Source organism: Acipenser ruthenus, chromosome 7, assembly GCF_902713425.1.
Source record: "Acipenser ruthenus chromosome 7, fAciRut3.2 maternal haplotype, whole genome shotgun sequence".
Classification (NCBI taxonomy): domain Eukaryota; kingdom Metazoa; phylum Chordata; class Actinopteri; order Acipenseriformes; family Acipenseridae; genus Acipenser; species Acipenser ruthenus.
The window spans coordinates 22,101,061-22,112,990 of NC_081195.1; the positions used below are offsets into that span (position 1 = coordinate 22,101,061).

At 43.0% G+C, this 11,930-nt stretch overlaps 1 protein-coding gene across 1 annotated transcript; it reads right to left on the bottom strand.

The window, feature by feature from the left end:
* Window positions 1–280: 280 nt before the first annotated feature.
* Window positions 281–5,704, bottom strand: nccrp1 (P1, F-box associated domain containing). Its single transcript, XM_034026010.3, has 6 exons — window positions 5,425–5,704; window positions 4,524–4,604; window positions 2,852–2,948; window positions 1,881–1,976; window positions 1,620–1,758; window positions 281–830 (listed from the first exon to the last, which is right to left on the bottom strand). The coding sequence occupies exons 1-6, from the start codon at window positions 5,579–5,581 to the stop codon at window positions 693–695; spliced, it is 708 nt and encodes a 235-aa protein (XP_033881901.1). The 5' UTR covers window positions 5,582–5,704; the 3' UTR covers window positions 281–692.
* Between the last annotated feature and the right edge of the window lie 6,226 nt (window positions 5,705–11,930).

Sequence of the window (11,930 nt, forward strand, 5' to 3'; positions counted from 1 at the left end):
AGTGTTTCTTTGAATTAACTGGCATACAGTGTAGATTTCCTGTTCTAAACTCTATATCTAAATTCACACAACACTATAATGACACTTTGGTATAAAAGACTCTTGCATTGAAAGATTTTAAAACCATTACATTCCAACGGTATGTTTAAACATTAGGGGCACGTTTTTTTGTGAAGGACTTTTTTTTTGACCCCATAGGACTGTATAAACTTGTACAAAGTGAAATTAAGTCAAACTAAAGGGGGGTACACTTTCATAAAATAAACACAAGTGACAGAAGTTTCTAGTTGAAAAGTTTAATAATGCATAGCTTTACACAGTATATCCCTGTGTGTGTGTGTGTGTGTAATTCTATATAAAATACACACTCACACACATTTTTGCTCAAAAGCGCCATCTTGCATTTCAAAACAAACCGTGGAAGGTACTTGCAGGCTTTTGATGCCATGGCAACGACACTCGCTAATTTCTATTCAAATCCATTAATGTGTTTGTGATGTCATTTCCTGCACAGTTAATGATGTAACGATCTACCATTCCTTACTATGTAAACCTCCAGGCATCGTAATACTGAGTCTGTTTATCAATTTATTAGCAGCTATGCCTACGTCGCGAGCTCCCCCGCTTGTGTAATATATTTGTTATTGAAGGGGTTTTTTTTTTTTTTTTGAAGACGCCGTTAGCTGCGTGTCTCAGTCTCGCAGTTTGACGAGCACAGAGCTGTCCGTCACACGGGTAGCCATGAAATCCATCATCCTCATCGTCTTCACTCTGTGCAGGAAGTGAAGGTGCCGCACCCCCGGACCGTACCCACGAAACACGTGGGAGACCTGAGAGAGAGGGAGGGAGAGAGAGGGAGAGAGAGGGAGGGAGAGAGAGAGGGAGAGAGGGAGAGAGAGAGGGAGGGAGAGGGAGAGAGAGGGAGAGAGGGAGAGGGAGGGAGAGAGAGAGAGGGAGGAACGGAGAGACAGGGAGGGAGGAATGGAGAGAGAGGGAGGGAGGGATGGAGGGGGGAGAGAGAGAGAGGGAGGGAGGGACGGAGGGGGGAGAGAGAGAGAGAGGGAGGGAGGAACAGAGAGAGAGGGAGGGAGGGATGGAGAAAGAGAGGGAGGGAGGGAGGGATGGAGGGGGGGAGAGAGAGAGAGGGAGCGAGGAAAAGAGAGAGAGGGAGGGAGGGACGGAGAGAGGGAGGGACGGAGGGGGGAGAGAGAGAGGGAGGGAGGGACGGAGGGGGGAGAGAGAGAGGGAGGGAGGAACAGAGAGAGAGGGAGGGAGGGACGGAGAGAGGGAGGGAGGGAGGGGAGGGAGGGAGGGACGGAGGGATGGAGGGGGGGAGAGAGAGAGAGGGAGGGAGGGACGGAGAGAGGGAGGGAGGGGAGAGAGGGAGGGAGAGACGGAGAAAGAGAGGGAGGGAGGGAGGGACGGATGGAGGGGGGAGAGAGAGAGGGAGGGAGGAAAAGAGAGAGAGAGAGGGAGGGAGGAAAAGAGAGAGAGAGGGAGGGAGGAAAAGAGAGGTTATTAAAAAGAGAAACAAAAGTGGTTCTGTACAATAATAATAATAATAATAATGAACCATTAAATCACTGGACGCCACAGCTGTGATGGAGTGACCCTCGTACCTCCAGCCAGCGCTCGGGGTCCCCAGCGGTGTCGTTTTTGGGGTTCAGCTTGAATTCTTGGATGACAGTCTGCCCGTCCGCCCCCAGCAGCCTCACCTGCAGCTGGTAGACCTCTTCATGCAGCTTGCTGTCCTCGTACCTCAAGAGAAAAACACACACAGAAAACACTGACGCAAACACAAACACAGGGGGAACCAGGGGTGGGTATTACAACGTAAATGTGTTAAGCTGCAGTGTCAACAGTTCTGACACCCCGCTCACCAGTCCTGGATGCTGATGTTAGGCTGATAGACATCCAGTAGCTCCTCCCACAGCCCCTCCCCCTTCAGGTCAATTCTCTGCTCCAGAGTGAACCAGCTGAGGGGAGGAGAGCGAGGGGTTAACAGGGTTTTGCATATAAAAAACAAACCAGGATAGACCAACCCTTATAAAAAATATGTTCCATGGTAAAAGCACAGCACAGTGTAATACAGCACAGTGAAATCATGGTAAAGCACAGAGAAGCATTGTAAAGCACAGAGAGGTCTGGTAAAGCATAGGGAAGCATTGTAAAGCACAGAGAGGTCTGGTAAAGCATAGGGAAGCATTGTAAAGCACAGAGAGGTCTGGTAAAGCATATGGAAGCATTGTAAAGCACAGAGAGGTCTGGTAAAGCATAGGGAAGCATTGTAAAGCACAGAGAGGTCTGGTAAAGCATAGGGAAGCATTGTAAAGCACAGAGAGCTCTGGTGTAAAGCACAGAGAGGTCTGGTAAAGCACAGGGAAGCATTGTAAAGCACAGAGAGGTCTGGTAAAGCATAGGGAAGCATTGTAAAGCACGGAGAGGTGTGGTAAAGCATAGGCAAGCATTGTAAAGCACAGAAAGGTCTGGTAAAGCATTGGGAAGCATTGTAAAGCACAGAGAGGTCTGGTAAAGCATAGGGAAGCATTGTAAAGCATAGAGAGGTGTGGTAAAGCATAGGGAAGCATTGTAAAGCACAGAGAGGTCTGGTAAAGCATAGGGAAGCATTGTAAAGCACAGAGAGGTCTGGTAAAGCATAGGGAAGCATTGTAAAGCACAGAGAGGTCTGGGGAAGCATAGGGAAGCATTGTAAAGCACAGAGAGGTCTGGTAAAGCATATGGAAGCATTGTAAAGCACAGAGAGGTCTGGTAAAGCACAGGGAAGCTGTGTTTTTACTGTGGGATACTTTTCGAAGGGGAGTATAAGCTGTGCATCGGGACGCTCTCTCACCTGAAGTTGGGCAGGTGGCAGACCACAGCTCCCGGGGGTATTCCACTGCTGTCCAGGGGGAGGTCTTCTCTGCTGGTCTTCCAGCCTGTGAAGTCACCTGACCAGTGGAGAGGACAGTATTCATATGGGAGGTGGCAAGAGATTTCCTACAGCAAGCGCTACTTTGATCTTTAATGGATAAACGCATGTTAATGTTTAAATCTTAACATACTGGGAAGGTTTCAAAGCCATGTTAGAATAACCCTTCCATTACAGACGGTTTCGTCCTAAACTGATCAAAGGGTATAGAGATAGATGGGAAACGTAAGTGAGAGTCACCGAGTGTCTACGCACAGGTATGGAAATAGGACTCCCGTTGCAGAGCGGTGTGATCCATTCCCTGGTGTTGCTAGGAGTTTAATAAGACACACCTGAGCTTGTTATCCACACACACTGGGGGCTGATCAAGCTGGTAGTAAAACCTGGACTGGGTGACACTGCTGTGCAGTGTGTGTGTGTGTGTGTGTGTGTGCGCGTGTCACTGTGTGTGTGTGCGTGTCACTGTGTGTGTGTGTCACGATCAGTGTCATTGTGTGTGTGTGTGTCACAGTGTGTGTATCAATGTGTGTCAGTCTGTTGCAATACAGATTGCACAGAAACCAGAGTGAAAGTCTTAAGAAAGACTAAACCTGTTCCCTTTTTTTTCAACCAAGCAAAAGAATAAAGAACACTGAACTTATCAGCACTGTTTTTTCTTATGATTGATAAACATGGTAATGTTACAAACTGGAAAAAAAACAAAACACACATGACTTGAGAGTCTCAATGTTTATAATGCTTAACTGTGCTTTTACCAGGGGCAGTAAACTGAGAAGGGGGCTGTATCCTCTCTGTGCTTCACTACACTTTGAGAAGGGGCTGGTTCATTATCTTCTCTGTGCTTCACTACACTTTGAGAAGGGGCTGGTTCATTCTCTTCTCTGTGCTTCACTACACTTTGAGAAGGGGCTGGTTCATTCTCTTCTCTGTGCTTCACTACACTTTGAGAAGGGGCTGGTTCACTCCCCTCTGTGCTTCACTACACTTTGAGAAGGGGCTGGTTCATTCTCTTCTCTGTGCTTCACTACACTTTGAGAAGGGGCTGGTTCACTCTCCTCTCTGTGCTTCACTACACTTTGAGAAGGGGCTGGTTCATTATCTTCTCTGTGCTTCACTACACTTTGAGAAGGGGCTGGTTCATTATCTTCTCTGTGCTTCACTACACTTTGAGAAGGGGCTGGTTCATTATCTTCTCTGTGCTTCACTACACTTTGAGAAGGGGCTGGTTCATTATCTTCTCTGTGCTTCACTACACTTTGAGAAGGGGCTGGTTCATTATCTTCTCTGTGCTTCACTACACTTTGAGAAGGGGCTGGTTCACTCTCCTCTCTGTGCTTCACTACACTTTGAGAAGGGGCTGGTTCACTCCTCTCTGTGCTTCACTACACTTTGAGAAGGGGCTGGTTCATTATCTTCTCTGTGCTTCACTACACTTTGAGAAGGGGCTGGTTCATTATCTTCTCTGTGCTTCACTACACTGTGCTGTGCTTTGACCTGGGGATACCAAGCTAGTTTACAATGCTGCCTTTCTACCGTGGCGTCAGATGTGACCCTGCGAGAAAAAGTAAGGAATACTGAAATTTGTATTTTTTACCTTCCGGTTCAAACTGGGGGGGTCGGGAACCCATCATCCCGCCAAACTCATGCTTTGGGGGCGGGCTGGTGTGCGATAGACCTGGGGGGTGCAAAGTTAAAAAATGTTAAACATAATTATTAAAAGAAAAAACGCACACACAACAAAACAAAAAAACGTACCGTGTTTATAATTCATATTACACGTATTGCCGTATTATTTGCGCCATCTAGCGGCTGTATGAAATATACGCAGAAACAAACACAAGTCATACATTACTGCCACTGTTAGTGCGTATCCCGCGTTGATTGGTATGTGTGTGTAAGCACCACTGTTAACAAGTAATATTCATTTTAAAACACTTTACTTACACTGAGAACATCAATTTCCATTGCATTTTTTTTTTACACGACTTTAAATTGTAGGCTTTTAGTGTGCAGTACTCCACGTATGAATCATTCATGCGTTTCAAAAGTTAGACTTCCCTCTAACCTGTGTAAAAAAAGGGCCGGTTGGGCTCCAAGAAATATTGTACAACTATAAGTAAGTCCATTCATTTTTACATACTGAAATAAAATTAAAAAACACAATGCCAGTCAAACGTTTCACATAAGAATTAAAAAAAGTTACAGCTACCCAAAAAATACTGCTTCTAACCTTGTAAAAGTTCACCACGGTATTTTTGCACTTTTCCCACATGTATTTACCATAGTTTAGCCTGATTTGCCATGTTTATTATATGTTTGACCACGATTTCAATCCGCTTTATTACACGCTGCTGTGCTGTAATTACACGTTACTGTGTCGAACTCGGAAATGAATGATAAACTATTGCACGCAGCCCACTCACAATTATAACACGACCTCGCCCTTCTCCCCAGATAATCTATGTTTTAACAGATCTGGTTCATTATTACAGTACCTTCGGGCGCCGGAGTTTTAATCAGGTTCCGTTCAATGGGTTTCTTTTCAAACACCGTCTTCCAGTCCACGGAGTCCGGCGCCGGGACCTTGCGTTGCTTCAGTTTCCAGATCATCTCGCATTTCTGCTTCCATTCAGAAGAACGCGCACCAGCCATTTCGTGATGTTTTAGCTTCTTTCTTTAATGAATATTAAATAGACTGCGCCGCACAGGCCGAGCTAGCACCGTGACACAGCAGCTGTCTAAACAGTCGAAGGGTTTTAAGTCGGTGAAAATGACTGTCAGATGAGTTTATAGAGCAGTGATCGTCACTCCGCCCCACCCATGAATGAAGCAAGCAGCCTTTTTCGCCTCCTCTCACCCCGCCCCATTTTCTCACAACCAAAAAAGTATTTTCCAAAGTCAATTTAATTTCTCTCTCTTTTTTTAATTCCTATAACTGTAAACACAGTGAAAGCATTGTAAAGCACAGAGAGGTGTGGTAAAATAGGGAAGCATTGTAAAGCACAGAGATGTCTGGTAAAGCATAGGGAAGCATTGTAAAGCACAGAGATGTCTGGTAAAGCATAGGGAAGCATTGTAAAGCACAGAGAGGTGTGGTAAAGCACAGGGAAACATTTTAAAGCACAGAGAGGTCTGGTAAAGCATAGGGAAGCATTCTAAAGCACAGAGAGGTCTGGTAAAGCATAGGGAAGCATTGTAAAGCACAGAGAGGTGTGGTGAAGCACAGGGAAGCATTGTAAAGCACAGAGAGGTCTGGTAAAGCATAGGGAAGCATTGTAAAGCACAGAGAGGTCTGGTAAAGCATAGGGAAGCATTGTAAAGCACAGAGAGGTCTGGTAAAGCATAGGGAAGCATTGTAAAGCACAGGGAAGCATTGTAAAGCACAGAGAGGTATGGTAAAGCACAGGGAATCGTTGTAAAGCACAGGGAGGTCTGGTAAAGCACAGGGAAGCATTGTAAAGCACAGAGAGGTCTGGTAAAGCATAGGGAAGCATCGTAAAGCACAGAGAGGTCTGGTAAAGCACAGGGAAGCATTGTAAAGCACAGGGAGGTCCGGTAAAACTCGGGAAATTGAGCAAAACTTTGTACTGTATCTTTACCACGCAGTGTTTGATGGTGTATCCGATAGCATCCTAGATGACACATCGTGTTTGCCGCGTGGCTGTAACTAGCTGTGAGGACACCGAGGTCGTGTCCCCGGTGTGTGGTTTTTTTTTTTTTTTTTTTGCATCATCAATGCTGATGCTCGTGTAAAAATCCTGGTAAAGTACAAAAGACTCCTTCGTGTGTTGGTTTGCTGTGTAACACAGATTTTTGGAGGTTGAATAGCACCGTGTAACATTTTTTTTTTTTTTTTTGTTCCTGGGTAGTAAGTGTTATTTCCTAATTGCGTATGCCTCAAAAGTATAGAAAATGGCTATTATTCCCCACAAACTTTGCTTTTGTGACCAGGACAGTGATATTTTGAAAATTACCTATTTCCAATGAGAAAACGGGCGAATTTGTGTCTTTTCGTTCACATAAAGTCAGAAAAAAACAACATATGAATCCAAATTAACATGTATTTGTACTAAAGTAATACAAAAATGACTACAAAAGATTTAGAAGTGAGTAGCTTTTCGAGATTTACGATTATACTGTAAATCACTTTCACGAATCAGCCCCCAAATATAGTCTCCCATCATGTTCTCGTTATACTGTCCTTCACTGACAGCTCATCCAGGAGCCTCAAAGCCGTGCTGCTCCATAATGGTAACAAGTACCCGTCTCTTCCCCTGGCTCACTCGGTGCACCTCAAAGAGGATTACAACAGCATCAAGACCTTGCTGGACGCCTTGAAGTATGATGAGTACGGCTGGGACCCCCAGAAGGTGCTGATGCCACCACTGCACATCAAATTGGGCCTTATGAAACAATTTGTCAGCGCTCTAGATAAGGAGTCGGCAGCCTTCAAGTACCTTCAAGACTTCTTCCCTAAGCTGTCTGAGGCAAAGGTCAAAGCCGGTGTCTTCGTCGGACCACAGATAAAGAAGATCCTGGAGTGCAATGAATTCCCCAAGAAGCTCACTAGTAAGGAGAAAGCGGCTTGGAACAGCTTTGTCGCAGTGGTTCGGGGCTTCCTGGGCAATCACAAGGCCGAAAACTATGTGGAGCTGGTTGAGACTCTGGTGAAGAACTACGGCACAATGGGCTGTAGGATGTCCCTCAAAGTCCATATCCTTGATGCTCATCTTGATAAATTCAAGGAGAACATGGGAGCGTACTCGGAGGAGCAAGGCGAGCGCTTCCACCAGGATATACTGGACTTTGAACGCCGCTACCAAGGACAGTATAACGAGAACATGATGGGAGACTACATTTGGGGGCTGATTCGTGAAAGTGATTTACAGTATAATCGTAAATCTCGAAAAACTACTCACTTCTAAATCTTTTGTAGTCATTTTTGTATTACTTTAGTACAAATACATGTTAATTTGGATTCATATGTTGTTTTTTTCTGACTTTATGTGAACGAAAAGACACAAATTTGCCCGTTTTCTCATTGGAAATAGGTAAATTTCAAAATATCACTGTCCTGGTCACAAAAGCAAAGTTTGTGGGGAATAATAGCCATTTTCTATACTTTTGAGGCATAAGCAATTAGGAAATAACACTTACTACCCAGGAACAAAAATTGTGTTACATAGTGTAGTCAATACCAGACAGTCATATAAATACTGCCGCTGTAGCTTGAAACCTGAGTTTGACCTCGGACGAATGAGAGCTCGGGATACGACGCGGATCTGTGTTCAATTCCGTTGCATAAGGGGAGCGGAAGATTGTTAAACACATCCTCTACAGAAAGAAACGTGTAGAATTTTTTTTTTTATTTCATTAAAATAAATAAACACCGTTCTTTACATTGATGTATATATATATACCGTGCGTGTGTTAGCTATACCGCGTTACATCTAATCCCATAGGCTCTCTCTCTCACACACACACAAAGCCGTATGGATCTTCACAACACAAAATAAACCAACCGTTGAGATGACGCTCCCTTCAGTCGATTATGTTGTAATCTTTTATATGGAAACGCCTTGTTCTTTTTTTTTTTTTGGAAAAAGAAGAAACTGCGCCGTTTATTGTTATTTCAAAGTTATTTATTTATTTATTTATTTATTTCTTTTGGGGTAGAGCTCCAGATTTTATTTACAATTCGTGTTTAAGTAAAGTTTATTCGAGCTGTTATTCTGTGTGGAGTAAATATTATCTTAAGGATTTCATAGCCCTCTGAATAACTTACAGTTGTATTAGAACTCGTGGTTTCACGTGCGTTTCTGGGTAATGTATTAAATGTAAAGTATTTTCAGAAAGTATCCGTCTCTCTGACTATTTGTCTATTTACAGCTGTGGTTGCAAGTTTCGCATTTATAGAATTAACACATTTTGCTTCGAATGAGACGTGCTGAAAAACGTTACGTTAACATATTGAATTAGACACCGCTTTGTGGTTTTCCATACACATGACGAAAAACTGATAAAAAATGAAAAAATGTGACATTTAAAAAGCTAACATGAAACACTGTACTGCTGTTATGGCTTCCTGTAGACTTTAACGATATTATTTAGTTGATTCTTTGATTACGTGATGATAAATAAAATATAGAAATATATATACAAATATAGAAATATATATAAAAATATGGAGGGAAACAATATAAATAATATCCACAAGGTGGCGCCAGAGACACAGGCTAATTTGACCGATCCGGAGTTGAATTGATTATTATATTATTTACTCTGGGTGTCCAAACGCTGTTCGTCGTTTGCTTTGTCCAAGTTTTCTAAGAGTAACAGCTGTTTTTTTCTTTCTTTCTCTTAATCTTTTGATAAATAAATACATGCATAAATAAATAGGATTTGTTTCTGTTTTTAATACTTTCCAGTCCTCTGAAAATCTTGAATGCAGTATGATTTGCACTTTTGATCTAGAATTAGAAAACAGTAAGTTTGAACATTTATATCTCTCTCTCATATTCATATACACATCTATAATCTACAGATCATTACAATCCAGCTCCCAGCTCTCTGTCCCAGGAGAATCGAGCTCCAACAGGAGATATCCATCAATCACATCTATAATCTACAGCTCATTACAATCCAGCTCCCAGCGCTCTGTCCCAGGAGAATCGAGCTCCAACAGGAGATATCCATCAATCACATCTATAATCTACAGCTCATTACAATCCAGCTCCCAGCTCTCTGTCCCAGGAGAATCGAGCTCCAACAGGAGATATCCATCAATTACATCTATAATCTACAGATCATTACAATCCAGCTCCCAGCTCTCTGTCCCAGGAGAATCGAGCTCCAACAGGAGATATCCATCAATTACATCTATAATCTACAGATCATTACAATCCAGCTCCCAGCTCTCTGTCCCAGGAGAATCGAGCTCCAACAGGAGATATCCATCAATCACATCTATAATCTACAGCTAATTACAATCCAGCTCCCAGCGCTCTGTCCCAGGAGAATCGAGCTCCAACAGGAGATATCCATCAATCACATCTATAATCTACAGCTCATTACAATCCAGCTCCCAGCTCTCTGTCCCAGGAGAATCGAGCTTCAACAGGAGATATCCATCAATCACATCTATAATCTACAGCTCATTACAATCCAGCTCCCAGCTCTCTGTCCCAGGAGAATCAAGCTCCAACAGGAGATATCCATCAATCACTGGAAATACTACATGAAGAGTTAGTGAGTTTCCATTTTAAAATCAAAAATCTCTGTCAGATCTATTTTGCATGTCATCTTCCACATACCCGATGCTCTGACAATGTGCATGATGAATTCTGAATCACCCTGTATATACGGTGTGCATCTGCGTGTGTGTGTGTAAGAGTATGTCTGTGTGCATCTGTGTGTGTGTGTATGTATGTGTGTGAGTGAGAGTGTGTGTGTATGGGGAGGTGTGTATGTATGTGTGTGTGTGTGTGTTTGCGTGTGTGTGGGGGGGGTGTGTATGTGTGTGTGTGTCGGGAGGTGTGTATGTATGTATGTATGTATGTATGTGTGTGTGTGTGTTTGTGTGGGTGTGTGTGTGTATGTGTGTGTGTATGTATGTATGTATGTATATGTGTGTGTTTGCGTGTGTGTGGGGGGTGTGTGTATGTGTGTGTGGGGAGGTATGTATGTGTGTGTATGTATGTATGTATGTATGTATGTATGTATGTATATGTATGTATGTGTGTGTGTATGTGTGGGGGGGGGGGGGGTTGGTTGAGGGATTGTGACACAACCTGACCGTTATGTAAAGTTGTGAAAGCTTTAACAGGTACTCAACGCTTTCCCAACACAGAGCATTAGAGGAAGCAGATTTGCAGTTCACTTCCCCTAATGTATCTGATCAGAGCCTGGACCGCGCACACCGTTTCCAAGACGTTAATGACTTGCATTTCAGGGAAAAGGTCAGGCCAGGGCCGCCAGAAGCCGCCAGAATAAATCCCTGTCAGGTTCTTTTAGATTTTATTTTATTTTTAAACCTCCAACAGCCTCTATTCTGCTTTTACACAAGCAGGGGTGACAACGCACTCCCACTGGAGAGATTGTAATTATTTAAGTGGAAATCTGCAGAGGTGAGCAGAAGCAAACCTGAAATCATCGATGAGTGCCCTTTGCGTACAGAACAGGTCACGGTGTGCCATTTATTTAGTGATTGTTCAAAGCTGACTTGTGTGACCTGCTCAAAAATATATTAGCGGCTATTGGATTATGTTTTACAAAATCATTTTTTAATTTATTTTTGGAGTAAAATACAATGCTAAAAAAAAAAAAAAAATAGAAAGATGTGTCTGTTGCTTGGCTAACTTTATCATGTGCCAAGCCAAACTAACGATTTCAAAATCACACACACCAGAGAGGAGGGGTCGGCAGTCACAATGTGTGTGTTTGAAGGGGCCTGATAGTTACTAGGCTTAAAATTGATTTTACATTTTACAAAATGAAGTATTAGCAATGCTCTATGTGAGCTTAGTGAGGCTTGAAGTATTCATTTGTGAAAAAAATGTAGTTTTGTTATCGATTCATTCTTCTCCTTTTGTTTTGATGTCATTGTTTTTATTTATATAACTGATTTATCAAAAGAGTTTTTAAAAGTCTCTCGCTCTCTCATCGAAACCGGATGTCTGAAGGGTTTTGATTGTACATTTCTGGTGGAGAATTAGCATAACCAAAAAAACAAACAAGAACACAAGAAAAGCAAGCTTCACAGTTCCATTACAAATAGAAGAAACTTACAAAAAAAGGGCAGCAGTGTGGAGTAGTGGTTAGGGCTCTGGACTCTTGACCGGAGGGTTGTGGGTTCAATCCCTAGTGGGGGACACTACCTAGATTGCTCCAGTAAAAACCCAACTGTATAAATGGGTAATTGTATGTAAAAAATAATGTGATATCTTGTAAGTCGCCCTGGGCGTCTGCTAAGAAATAAATAATAATAAAAAAAACACACATG

Coding starts and splice junctions, on each gene's coding strand:
- nccrp1 (XM_034026010.3), bottom strand. CDS start 5,581: ATGGCTGGTGCGCGTTCTTCTGAATGGAAGCAGAAATGCGAGATGATC. Junction 4,605..5,424: donor TAAAACTCCGGCGCCCGAAG/GTACTGTAATAA, acceptor TGCACCCCCCAG/GTCTATCGCACACCAGCCCG. Junction 1,977..2,851: donor TGCCACCTGCCCAACTTCAG/GTGAGAGAGCGT, acceptor TCCTCCCCTCAG/CTGGTTCACTCTGGAGCAGA.